The 12,947-nt window shown below is 49.9% G+C and overlaps 6 protein-coding genes across 6 annotated transcripts; 2 read left to right on the top strand and 4 right to left on the bottom strand.

Annotated features, from left to right (window-relative positions):
- Window positions 1–48: 48 nt before the first annotated feature.
- N7537_012171 (IQ calmodulin-binding motif domain protein) lies at window positions 49–2,967 on the bottom strand (the record flags this gene model as incomplete). Its single annotated transcript, XM_056903225.1, has 1 exon — window positions 49–2,967. The coding sequence occupies one exon, from the start codon at window positions 2,965–2,967 to the stop codon at window positions 49–51; it is 2,919 nt and encodes a 972-aa protein (XP_056748512.1).
- Window positions 2,968–3,365: 398 nt separating this feature from the next.
- On the top strand, window positions 3,366–3,641 carry N7537_012172 (uncharacterized protein; the record flags this gene model as incomplete). The annotated part of the gene is made up of 2 exons (XM_056903226.1): window positions 3,366–3,397; window positions 3,467–3,641. The coding sequence occupies 2 exons, from the start codon at window positions 3,366–3,368 to the stop codon at window positions 3,639–3,641; spliced, it is 207 nt and encodes a 68-aa protein (XP_056748513.1).
- A 1,165-nt stretch (window positions 3,642–4,806) lies between these two features.
- On the bottom strand, window positions 4,807–7,128 carry N7537_012173 (RING finger and CHY zinc finger domain-containing protein; the record flags this gene model as incomplete). Its single annotated transcript, XM_056903227.1, has 3 exons — window positions 4,807–5,404; window positions 5,457–5,821; window positions 5,872–7,128. 3 exons carry the CDS (start codon window positions 7,126–7,128, stop codon window positions 4,807–4,809), a joined length of 2,220 nt encoding a protein of 739 aa, XP_056748514.1.
- A 702-nt stretch (window positions 7,129–7,830) lies between these two features.
- N7537_012174 (uncharacterized protein) lies at window positions 7,831–8,281 on the bottom strand (the record flags this gene model as incomplete). The annotated part of the gene is made up of 2 exons (XM_056903228.1): window positions 7,831–7,945; window positions 7,998–8,281. The coding sequence occupies 2 exons, from the start codon at window positions 8,279–8,281 to the stop codon at window positions 7,831–7,833; spliced, it is 399 nt and encodes a 132-aa protein (XP_056748515.1).
- A 624-nt stretch (window positions 8,282–8,905) lies between these two features.
- Window positions 8,906–11,996, top strand: N7537_012175 (DUF2293 domain-containing protein; the record flags this gene model as incomplete). The annotated part of the gene is made up of 5 exons (XM_056903229.1): window positions 8,906–9,040; window positions 9,093–9,212; window positions 9,266–9,559; window positions 9,623–11,778; window positions 11,867–11,996. The coding sequence occupies 5 exons, from the start codon at window positions 8,906–8,908 to the stop codon at window positions 11,994–11,996; spliced, it is 2,835 nt and encodes a 944-aa protein (XP_056748516.1).
- A 426-nt stretch (window positions 11,997–12,422) lies between these two features.
- N7537_012176 (copper metallochaperone ATX1) lies at window positions 12,423–12,717 on the bottom strand (the record flags this gene model as incomplete). Its single annotated transcript, XM_056903230.1, has 2 exons — window positions 12,423–12,574; window positions 12,630–12,717. 2 exons carry the CDS (start codon window positions 12,715–12,717, stop codon window positions 12,423–12,425), a joined length of 240 nt encoding a protein of 79 aa, XP_056748517.1.
- Between the last annotated feature and the right edge of the window lie 230 nt (window positions 12,718–12,947).

Consider the following 12,947-nt stretch of genomic DNA (forward strand, 5'->3'; position numbering starts at 1 on the left):
AAAAACAAAAGAAAAAGACAGCATTATATATGCTCCTCTAAAACGCCTTCACTGTGCTGGAACGCCTTCTTCATATAAACCTTCGTATATCACCCCATGGCAAAGCCAATCCACCTCCCGGACCTTCTCTAATTCTTCCACCAACTTCCCAACTTCATTGACAAACTCCGGCATACCTGCTCCAGCTAGATTTTGACTGGCCGTGGTAGTAGCCCGCACCCGTTCAGAGGCACTCGATGCGCTGAGACGCGATAGGACGTGGCTGCGAAGGCGGGAGAGGATGAGTTTCGTCACCGGATCCGAGAAGCTAGCCGCGGAGGTTGTGCTTCCATTCGAGTCTGAGGCAGAGGTCTCTGAAGTCACCACCGCGAGCTGGGGTGCGGCTGCGAGACATGCCGTGGCGACGGGTCCGAGGACTCGTTTGATCGTAGCTGCAAGTTGGGCGCTCGCAGCTGGTGGCATCGGATGCGTTGACTCCAGGATAGACTGTACTCGCTCTGGGCTGATCTCGTTGAAGTCTAGAGACAAGATCCGGTCTGCTTCGGGTTTCCATTGAGACCGTGCGTCTCGCTTGAGTAGGTTCTTAGCCGTCAACAGAATGGAAGCAGTTGCTACAATTTGGAATGCCCTGGCATGCAGCCGTTCAAGTCGTTGGCGATCGAGGCTCAGAGTCTCTGGAACTAGATCCTCGGACACGATCGCATTGCTTAGCACGGTGTCGGCAAGGCCTTGGGCGTAGACTCGTGCTGATGGTGGGTGTGGTTCCCCTTGGACACCTTCCGGGTCTCGCTTCTTCATCTCATCAACGATGATCTTATGATGAATGCGCCAAAATCGTCGGGTCTTGCCCAGGCCGATGGTTCCGTCTGTAACGTCTCGGTCGAATGCCCGCTTCTCATAACCCGGAGCTTCTTCGATGAGCTGGGGTGCAGCAAGCTGGATCATGAAATTCGTCTGGTCGAGTGATAGCAGGTCAATGATGCTCATCAATCGAGCCAGCCGGTCGATAGCATCGCCTGAAGTATCCTCAATGTATGCCTTGACCACAGGATCCCGGTAAGGAGCACATAGGCGTGGTAAGATGTGGTTCATGAACTCGAAGAAATTATCATAGGAGAATGTGCCAGCCTCGCACTGTCCCTGGACCAGTTTTGGGTCTAAGCCTTCGCTGATTATCACGTAAAGGGAATTGCCCCGTTGGAGTGAGCGCAGCAAGCGATCTTGGATCACTGTGGCCATTGCGACAGTCCAGTTGGTGCCGTGTCCAGCTTCGACCCCTTTTCTCATTGTGTCGCACATCTGCTTCATAATCTGTCTGCGCGGTTCAGTGTACGGTGCTTCCTCGATCTTGAACTCTTTGTTGATGAGGAGTTCATGCACCAGCTCCCGATTTTCAGGGAGAGGGGTGAGTATTTTGGTGAATCTCTCGTGGGGAGATGTCCGCTGCTTGTCCAGCTCTTGGAATACTGCGGCATCGATGTTGTTGAATGACTCGCTAATGGGGGATGTGACACTCTGCGTAGCTTCCGTGGTTGGAGGAGCAGTCTCAGCAGACCGAGGAATAGCTTGCTTGGAGGAAGCCCTCTTCTTCTCCCGCTTGGCTTTCTTCAATGAATCTCTGATCAGTTCCATGTGCCTATCAGGCCCCGCAAGTCTCTTCAGACGGGCGAGCAAAAGGACCTGGTTTTGTCGGATACCCAGTCTGTAGTCTTCTGCAGCACCGCCAGCTTTGTCATTCTTGACCGTCTGCCAAATCAACTCCAATTCGACAAACTGTGCAACCATGATCTCAATCAGTACACTAGAGTCGTGGGACTTCCAGGCATGGAAAGCAGAGAAAAACACGTTGTGTGATTCACATAAAGTTTGGAGATCCGCAGTGATCACAGATGGAGAGCAACAGCCTGACGATAGCAGCGCCGTGACCTGGTCAAAGGCTACCAGCAGCTCCCGGGCCTTGGCAATCAGATCTTGCTCCTGGTCTCCATTGCTGCTCAAAACTTCTTTTGGATGAGTGACAATGAGATAGCTGCTGAGGAATGTGCGTACTGCACCCTTCTCACCTAACGCGCCGCCTTCCATATCCTGCAGACCACAGAGCCGGAGGACGTTCGTCATAGTATCGAGCAACTTGCCGTTAGAAAGGAGAGCACCAACTTCTTCAAAGGCCATGTCGCGAACTCGGTCTACCGACAGGTTCAACGACTGGAACTGCTGCATAACCGTCTTTGCGTTATGGGTTCTCCATACGCGCTGGATCTTCCGCGCAGCCGCATCCTGCGCAACGGACTTGGTGACCTCTCGGGACATCTTCTTTTCCTCGGTGGCTGGCAAGCTGCTAGTACGTTGGCGGCGGTGGGTTTGCTGGTATAATGTGCGCCGTTTCTCTGCCTCTGCAAACTTCTCTGCCATTTCCAGACGCAAGCGAGCTTGTTCGGCAGCTTTCTTCTCTCGCTGATCCTCGGCTTTCTTCTTGGCGCGTTTGACTTGATCCTCGCACTTGGCGGTGATATCGGCGAGCAGACGCTCCCGGGCCTGCTGGGCAGCCAACGCTCTCTCTTCGAATTGTAGATTTCTTGTAGCTGCTTTAGCCAGAGCGGCTCGCAGCCTCACTTTCTCCGCATGTAATGCACGATCCGCGAGTCGTGCCTTTCGGCTCTCCAAAATGGACGTGCGGCGGAGGTGTTGAGCAATATGATCCGCACTTAACGAGCCATTCGAGGACCCGGTCGAATTATGGGAGTGCAAGGAGGAGACTGAGCTTCGTCGCGATGAGGCGGCGGAGGAACGGCGGGCCTTGCTGCTTTTGCGGTAGAACCGGGCTGCAATGTGTGGTGGGAGACTTAAGGGAAGGGTCGGCTCCTCAGAGAGCATCTCTACGTCGAGATCGCTCAAGGATTCGGGTGAAAGAGGTGTTGGACCAGCATCCGGAAGCTGGATCTCGATGTCGGAATTGCGACGGATCATAGTACGGAGTGACGCGGGTGCGACGCGGAGCTGATAAAGCGAAGGGAGAATCGGCGGGGCAGTACTGATAAGAGATTTGGATGGCGGTTGTTCACAGGGATTTCACTAGGTTATAGAATCCCAGTCGAGTGATCTCAAGTCTTTTAAGAAGAATAAAGGAGCAATTTAGAAAGGTTGAATTCAAGAAGTAAAAGACATGCACATCACTCGGCTGGGGGGGGCGAGGGATCCGTGCCTCGTTCCTCGTTTCAGAATGGGAAATTTAGTAGGGGGAAAAAAAGGAGATCAGATGGATCAAGTGAAGTAGATGAAATCAGCTCAAATAGCTAAATAAGCTAAATAGCTAACCCAAAGCACGACATGATGAAACCAGGAATGTTCCGATGGATCTTCTCGAAATGGAATCTCGTGGCTGCAAGCAGAAGCTGAGGTAAGCGTGATAATAGATAAGCCCGAAGATCGATCTTCCCTATTTATAGCTTCCAAGGTTGTATAATAGATATATGGCACAAAGCACGAAGCACGAGGGACAAACCCCTGCTCTCGCCAACATGGTCATTATTACCCTCGGATACAGTCTGCCTATTCCAATGCGACGTGTCAAGTTCGCCGTTGGATCCATTCTCGGCGATGGTAGCCATATACTGATCAGGGTTGGCCCGTACCTCTTGTAGAGGAACCTTAGGATCGAAGATCGTTATCTGTATCAAATGATTTTCATGTTACTACATGGATTCTTGAGATATTTACTTTACCTTGAGACGCTCTTCCCATGAATGATCTACCATGCAGTACACAATTGGTCTGCATTGTTAGTGTGGATGTGGCTTGGCCACATGGGGCAGAGAGCACGAAAGCTGGAATTGGAGTCACCTGCCATGACTTCGCCCACCCGGGGATCATCAGTCGCAAAGATCAACGGGAGGGTCCCCATTTCATCGTCTGCCTTTTCAGTGATTTCAATCATCGATTCTGAGATCTGATGGCTCGAACGTATCTGGGATTTACAACCTTCTGGTCCGGCTATGGAATTTCCTTCCACAAGTTGCCCTACATCGCCTGGCGCGTCTCCAATATAATGGGGGTCCGGATAATGTCGCGGTTGGGGAATCTGAAGGAACTTTTGAGAAATGTGAAGCCATGGCCATCATGAATAGAGGATAAAACCCCCGGTTGCTCATGTGGAGGATGCGGTTCAAGACCATGCTTTCCAGTGACTGGTGAGGTCATCTGTCTGATTCAATCAGATTGGCGAGTTGGTATAGGCACCGAGACTACAGATGACCAATGAAGAAATTTAGTGTAAGCCAAGTAAGATAGAAAGTTTCAATAAAATTGCTATCGTTGCGTCGTGATATCAGTGTACTTTGAAACCCAAAAAAGAAGTGAGCGCTATGCTGCAGCGAAGCCAGCTGCTTGATGTAAGGAAAACCAACATCCCCGAGGTGCGTTGAGTTGGCCATTGCCTGGTTGACTGTGTGTTGATGTCGAACCATGAATCATCAGATCAAAGGCACCTTTTGTAGTCACCACATGTGTAAGGGTACACAAAATGACGGAGCTATCATCTGAAATTTTGAATCGGCCTAGAAGACCCTTATCTCTTTCCCGGTGCAGGCCAGTCAGGGATAGGCACCGGTATACAGATGCTTCTGAGATCGAACCCCAAGGACCGGGATCGGTAGGATTGTGGTCAAGGGTTGGACAGTGTTCATTGCTCGGTGCGCGGTTTGACCGGGGTTAATTGATGAGTGCAAAGATGGCTGTTGGGTCACATTTCACGGACGATAAATCAACCCACCAGTCATCTGGGCTCACGTGTAAGGATCCGCATCGGCCTCATTGATGGCCGAAAATCTGGATGTGATCTTGATCTTCTTCTTCTTCTTCTTCTTCCTCCTCCTCTTCATCGTCGTCCTCGGTATCATGAGAACCATCCGATTCAGCCGCGTCAGAAGACTCACCGTCTTCTTCATTCCTAGCTTCCAATACGTCTTCAGTTGATTTAGTTTCACCGCCAAACAGTCCATAGCGGTATGTAAGCTTCTTGCTCAAGAAATTCAATGCACCATAGTCCTCATTCTCGCCACGAGATAGACCTCCAAAAAAGGGCATAGACGAAGGTTTCTCTGGTTCACGCTCAGTTGGTAGTCCAAAGTAGTTGCTGACGACGGGCGAGACAGCACGGCCTCGTGTGATGTTATAGGATGATAATCGTCTAGCGGGTTCGGGGGATGTCGGGACGCTGAGCCGTGAATGAGGAATCGATGTGTTATTGACATTTAATGCTGCCATGGAAGACGACATCGAGCCATCATTTTCAATGAGTGAAGATGATCGAGGCCGAGAAAGGAGTTCTCCCCCGGCGTCTTCCTCGGGTTGAGAAGACATATCTCCATGCGAAATGCGAAGTTGGGCCGTATTGTACGACTCACATCTAGATCTTATTAGCAGGTGTTGATCGTCTTTTTCTCTCAAAAAGTACATACAGATCACATCTTAAGCCGAGCCAGTGATACTTGACAACGGACTTCGAACCGCAATCGTTGCAGTAAATAAGGCCTTTGGTATCCTTGAACTCGTCGGGCATAGGCTGGCTCTCGATGGTGCGATCCAGGTTTCGGAATGTCGATTCCATGTTGGTGATGGTCTTGCTACAAAGGGGACATCGGTAAGAACTTTTGGAGTACTCCGAGAGACACTTGTGGTGAATACTGTGGCCACATCGCATGACGACGACAGTTTCTGGAGAAGTGAACATGTAGTCGCCACATATGGGACAGTCACACTGGGTGGAGCGTTCAATGCAACGATGAGTGTTTTCAATGCACATAGGAAGGCAAACAGAGCATGTCTATAATGTTGTCAGTACCAGCATCGTCTAAGCTATATCGGAGCCCTTACCTGGCAATGGAAGAAATCCTTCCCCAGTCCCTGTCCAATTCGACATATACCGCAGTCGCTGCAATGATAGATGCTCTTTTTGCTGTCGTTATCCCAGAGCTTGCAAATCTCGCAATAATATTGTGCAGTTTGCTCGTTGCACTGTCTGCAGTTCTGCGCTGCAGGCTGTGCATGCCCACATAGCATACAAAGCATGTTCTCGGTGTCTCGACGAATGAGTGAGTGGTCTTCCACTTCGTCATGGCAGAAGCGGCAGGTATACCATTTTTTGCAAGTGTGGCACTCAAGTTTTACATTACGCTGATAGTGCACACATCCCAAAGGAATCCCTTCTTGTTCTTCCGTGTCACCGTCTTCGTCCCCAGTTTCAAGTTCTGGTTGTTCTGTTTCTGCCTTGGGCACGAAAGTGGGCTGCAGGTCTTCAGGTGTGAGATTGAAGGTGCTCTCGTACAGAGGAGCTGATTCGGAGTATGGTGAGCATGGTCTAGAAGCATTGATCTCCGAGGCCCGGGGAACCTCTGGGTTTGTTGGCAGCCCCAAGCTCCGTAGACTCGATGTAGTTGAGAATACCCTCATGCCAGGGGTACTTGGAAGCTCACGGGACGTGTTGTAACCTTCTGTCATGAGACCGTGAACCATTCGCGCCTTTTCAACATTGGTGAGCTGCAACTCCCTGATTGCGATGATCTTGCTTCTTAGAACTCCCATCCCATCATCCGCCGGAAGTAAAGAATGTGTCAATTCCTCCGGATCAAAGGCATTGTCCAAAGATTGTCTAGGCTCACCGATGGATATCGCCGAAGCTGCATATTGTGGCTCATTATGCGAGTTCAGCGCTTCGCTGGGGTGTGAAGCTTGTGAATTCGATGAATTGTCCTGCACGGTGACGCCGATTTCACGTGTGGGTTCAAATGAGCCGTCTGTAGTCGCAGCTACGTTTTGGATGGACCTGAGTGTGTTGTGTGTCACTGATCGAGTGTCCTCCGGTTGCAAGTTTCGGCCATCCATCTCTTTGGGTAGGGTTGTGAAGAAAGGAAGGCTATGCAGGGACCCCGCACCCGCATCTCCGCAGTTCGATTTATGTTCGTGATTTTGGCCCGGCTGAGAAAAAAATTTGTGGTCACTATCACTCGAGGGGTCTGTCGGTTCGTTCAGGTGGAATGTAGCTTGGTCGCTATTTGGTAGGCTGCTCGGTTGGGGTGGTAAGGGGGATCGTATTCCGATTTGGATCAGCAACGAGGAAATGAAACCACTCATGAAGGATTGTAAACCAGCATCTCACTAGATCACTTTTAGATGCTTGAAATCAAGCAAAATCAAACCCAAACTTGGAGCTGAAACAGCAAACATCGTGACATGTGACGTCCACGGGCACCGCCTCCGATGCTGAATCATCGTCACATGCTCTGTCTGGGGCTGGAGCCTGAACCGATTGCACGATTTTTAGTTGGACTCGATTGGACTTGAAATATCAGCGAATATTAGGAAAGAGAATGGACTATCATTTTGGTTTAGAATTTGCTCAGAGTATTCTAGCATGTAGACTTTCCAATCAATGTTGTCTTGCAGAGCCATTATTACGCCCAACAACCAATAATATCTACCAATGAGTCCCAAGTTTGGAGACGAGGATTGGTTCTACGACGTTGTATTGAATGCCAAGGCATGTAGAGTGCCATTGACATAATGTGTTGTACACCATAGGATTGTCCCGAAATACAACGCACGACGCTGACCCAGAGGCAGGACAGGTCATCGTGTCTTACGGAATCCTTGAGATATGTACCGGTGTTCTGATCACGGCAATACCCAGTATGTGCAAGCACCCTTTTTGGGCGAGCTGCCTCGCGTCGATGTGGATTCATGCCCAAGGGAAGCACTGAGGCCTAACGGATGCACAATCTGGCGTAGCGGGTCGGATCAGCACCGAGGGAAAAGTCGAGAACTGAGGAGTTCGAATCATCTGAGACATGTCCCTAGACTCTCATTCAAACGGTCAAGTGTCAAATTGTAATGGTCAAAGGCGCTTGTCCGCAACTGGTTCTCTACATGACCTAGTCCCAGGGATCGTGGACTGAGGCCAAGTTAGCGGTTTTTTTCTCCACTTCTGTTGGGGGGTCACTCACACGCGGGACTCTCTCACAAGGTGACCTTGTTCCCAATATCTAGCTAGCAGAAGGTTCTTCAAGATCTTGTGTTCCATGCCCGCAACCTCGGTAGCTCGTTCGAGAAAACGAAGGGTGTTGTTGATTTTGGCAGGATTAAACTCTTCAGAGGGAGAGGAACGATAGGATTGTCGTAAGGATTTTAGAAGCATATGGCGACCCGGCGTCGAATACTGAATCGCTTTCAACCCCTGTCGATAGAGGTGACGGTATGCGCGGACCATGGCTCGTTGATCCACCTTCATGGTTTGGATTGAAGTGTTCATGTCCGATCTATTGGACAAGTCCGAGCCAACGAATTTACGGCAGATGTGCAATCAGACGGAATCAGGCGGAATCAACGGAGATCCGATGTGTTGAGTGCAAATGTTGGATTGGTATTGGAGGAAAGGAAGAGTAAAAGACGGTCAAAGTTGGGGAAAGGTTGAAGCCTCAGGCAGTACTAGCCTGATCGGGAGAGGTGACTTGGGCCGCAATAGCAATCTTATCAAACCCTCCTCTGTCTCTCTCTGTCTCTTTCTCTCTCCCCCATCTTTCCTCCCAATATTCTCGTTCTTCTTTCTGTCTTTTTTTTCTCTCTTGCTACTTGCTCCTTTTGCTTTTGCTCAAGGGTTGACTCAAAGGGCTCACAAACCAAGGACGCTGTTTCTATTTCGGGCGACCGCGGGGTGCCTTTACTTCGTACTCTTTGCGTTGCTGCGGTGCACTAGACGTGACTTTGCCCTGAATTGACCAAACTCTTTACACTCTGGCCCATATCAGGGGATACATATCACCTACCCGTTCATATCATACGTCTGATACATCTCTTAAATGATGTGCTGAAATCTTCATCTTCGCGAGGTTCTGCGATAAGCCGAACCAGAAGTATGGCCCGTGTCATAAGGAGGGCTGCCTCGGCCTCGGTCAGGCATGGTCCTGGCCGGGCAATCCAAAGGAGAGCAAGAAGGCATAAAGTTATTATGGAATCTGTGACCCAAGAAAAGAAAAAGCTTCGGAGTGTGGTATGTATCTTCTCCACTTCAGCTTGGCCAAGTGATTAACAACAATATACAGATTTGTTTTGAAGCCCAAGCACCAAGCGGTTACACCTTCATTCCTGCAGGAAATCCCCAACTCACTACAACTTGTAAGGAGCGGTGTCGAGACGAGGGTCTTCAAATTTATGCAGTATCGGTGAGAACCCTATTTGGTTCCTAATGATCATCACTGCTTATTTTCTTTTCTAGACTACCCCACACCATCGCCATCATAACCTTTCCCAGCATGTTCATCGGATAGGATATCATTTTCCTAGTACTGTGGTGGCAGCCGTTTGCTCAGAACTGGGGTTCTACCTCACAAGTACTGGTAAAACAGTGCCTAGTACCTTTCCCACAGACAGGATAGAGAATCCCGAGCGGGCTGATTCTGAAATTTCTCAAATAACCCTCAACACAGAAGCACGAGACGCCTTAAAGGATCTTTTTCCGAATATACCAGACAAAGATTTGAATCAGATTATCAAGACAGCTTTTCAAAAGGTACGTATGCACCCATATTGATCTAAGAAATGAGGACGTGGAAAACCTGATATCGAAAAAAAGGGCCAGAAAAAGGTTGGGACGGCCACCGAATTGCCTTTGGCCCGCAGAGCCCAACTTGCTGTGGTTGCTCACGTTCGACATGTCTACACTGACTACGATCGCCTCCTAAAAACCACTTCATTCCATGAAGCCAGAGGGGTTGTTGAACACACAACTCTAGCAAAAGTCATTGAGTGGCGAGGGGACGATGAGAATGGCCAAACAGTGCTGGAAGATGTTTTCCGCGAGGTGATCGTTATCTCGGACGATGAAGACAGTGAATCAGAAGAAGATACGGTTACTTCAGCGGGGCATCAAAACACCAGTGTGGAAATACTCCCAAGCGATACTCGGGCCCACGAGATCCGGTATCAACCTATCAACAGCACACCTCTTGACCGGGATCTTCCACGGGAACTATCCGAGGAAGCGCCGCCTGGGTTCCGATTTGTCACAAGGGCCCCCGCCACAGACACTATCAACCGTCGAGGATTTAACAGGTACAAAGCATGGACCCGCGCTGTCAAGGAATACAAAGAGGGTATACAGGGTATTGAACAGCCCAGGTTTTCTGTTGCCCCAGCTGAAAAGCAAAGCCCACGATATGCCGAGCAGCGTACTACTACTCAGGAAGTACCCGCTGCTAGGCGCCAGGATATAGTTCCCCAGCACGCGGAGGTTCATCGGCGAGTCGCTCCAGGCTCAGCCAATAATGATAACCAAGCACATCGAATGCTCGCTATTCCACTAATGGACCGACAGATGGCCAAGAGACATGTAGGTGTCCAGGAGAACTATCCTCATTTGGAGGCCAAACAAAAACACTCCACCCATGAACTGAACGCCAGGCCAACTGGACTAACTAATCAGGAATCACCCGAGTTACAAATTCTAGAAGAAATCTCTGGACCTAGAATTGGGAACATGACCCACTCGCAGGATGTTCCTCCCTCCAGGATGGAGCCCAGATTTCGACAGGAAAGACTGCCTCCTCAGTCGGACAGGACCAATGCACCTGTGTTTGTGAGCGGACCAAAGGAAAACCGTCAGAAATTGACCCCGGTGGGACGCCGCACTGACTCCGTCAGTTCCCCTCTTCTGAGACCAGGTTCCAGCACACAGGATTCCATCTTGCCCTCGATTGAAAATTCCCGGCCATCAGAAAGCCGGCGGGCTGACGGTGCACATCCTTTGGTCCATATGACCAACAAAATGTCCCTCCGATCGGTCACGCCAGGGCGTCCTCAAGGAGAGATGATGCATCACCCCGATGTTATCGAAAAGGAAGGTGACAGCGAACACGCGAGCAAAAGAAGGCGTTTAACATATCGCGAAGGTTCTCGGACGGATCCCCGCCCAGACCCGTGGAGTGCGAGGCAGATGGGACTTCCTGTTTCCGAAGGATTCGTGCCACACTCTTATCATCGCGTTGAGCTTGTCACGGACCATCGACTCCAGGACCAGCCTCATTTCCGTCGGGACTATCAGCCAGTGGAACAAACCCCTGTTGTAGGACACCAGCGGGAAAGGAACGTGAACTCGCTCTCTTATTCCAACATACAGCATGGCCTAGAAACAAGGCCAGTCTTGGGTCGACACCCCATTAGCGGACCGCACGAGCCTCAATCCCAGGCCGGGCTTTCCAATACCAGTGCCATTATCTCGGAAGGGGATCGCACGTTTAGAGCGGCTCCAGCCTTTTCTAATTCTGGACCGTGGTATCCTTACCACGGTGATCGTAGTTTCCGTTCAGATCGTGTTCCGAAAGACTTGCGGGCCATTCGGCACACCGGCATCGATGGTGGCCGCCCTTTACGAGAGAATGTTCATCCAGACAGGAACCTATATGCCGAGGACTTTGTCCGGCATGTTGACCACCGTGAGCCTCTTCCATATGAATACGTCTCCAGGCGAACAGAACCCGAAGTCAAGCCCATTGGAGACCCTTCCCCGTCCACCCGGACCAGAAACCTTGATTACATTGGTACAAAAAATCTGTCTCAGACCCAGGTTTCGCCTGATCAACGTGGCCCATTGCCCATAGGACCGCGAGTGGCTCCTTCCCATGACCACCTTCGCACCTTTTCAGACTCTGTCATAGGAAAAATCCAGCCTCACGTGTCCCCCCCTCAGGTCCCTCATGAAAGACCAGCCAATGGCGGGTTCAACTCCTCGCGGTAAGCCTTCATTGGGGGAAACCAACCAGTTCAACAACACAAATTTTTCCCTTATGTCTTGAGAAGTTCCCAACTAACGCAGATATAGACCGTCCTACAATTACCCTCCCTCATCCCAAACCATGGAGCAAGATCGCCCAGTCTACGTTCAAAGGGTTGAACCACGCTCACCCTACTATTCCGTCCTTGATGGAAGACATGTTGTCATTGTTGATTAATCAGTTCCACCTTCCTATCATATTCCCCATTTGTTGCGAGATGTTTTGTATTCGCATTGCGTTGCGTTGTTGTTCATGATACCCTTGTGCATATTCTTAGAAACTCTCTCATCATGGGTCTCAATACCAATTTGAATCGGGAGCTACGGTTCCCCCATCTTATATCTATTTCATTGTACATCATCATGGTCATTTAGTCATGGGAATTCCAGAGCAACCTTAGAACCTTCCAAAGGTTGGGATGCATGCTGTTGGTATGTTTTCTGCCTAGCACTGCCTAGCAGTCCAGTCTAGTCTAGTCTAGAGCCTGGGTTCCACGAGCTTAGACAAGTTGCCTAGGCTCGTTGGAGTTGACTTCCAGGCCTCATGCAAAAAAAGAAAAAAAGGATATATAAGACCGGAAACACCATGAGCAAAAGAGAGGATTTAAACCCCCTTGCTCTCCCCATCCGCCTCTCCGCTGTTCACAGTCTTGCCAGTCTTCTTAATCTTCTCTAGCACATCATCGTAGGAAAGAGTAGGCTCGGTGGTAACATTGACCGTCTGGGACTCGAGGCTGACATCGAAGGTCTTGACGCCTAAAGACCAGCGTGTTAGGATCAAAGGCGATGAAACAGGCTACGCGTCGCTTACCTTCCAGCTTTTTGAGGACACGCTCCACGGCGCCAGAGCATCCGCCGCAGGTCATAGTCACATTGAACTTGTACTGGTGATCAGACATGGTGGGAAACTGATTTATTTGTGTTGGTGTGGGGTGTTGTTAGTTGAGAGGAGGGGAAGAAGATGCTTGGCGGATAACACAGTGGACTTTTGAGGTTGTTTCAGATAAATAACCATTGAAGAGGGAAATAGTTGAAGAGAAACAGAGAAAAGCAGATGATATATTTACTATCCTGTCCATCTATATACGGAGTATATTTTCCCTGGTATTCTGGATTTGTCAGACTTCAT

The sequence above is a fragment of the Penicillium hordei genome (genome assembly GCF_028827395.1).
Source record: "Penicillium hordei strain IBT 12815 chromosome Unknown utg000006l_segment0_segment0, whole genome shotgun sequence".
NCBI lineage: Eukaryota > Fungi > Ascomycota > Eurotiomycetes > Eurotiales > Aspergillaceae > Penicillium > Penicillium hordei.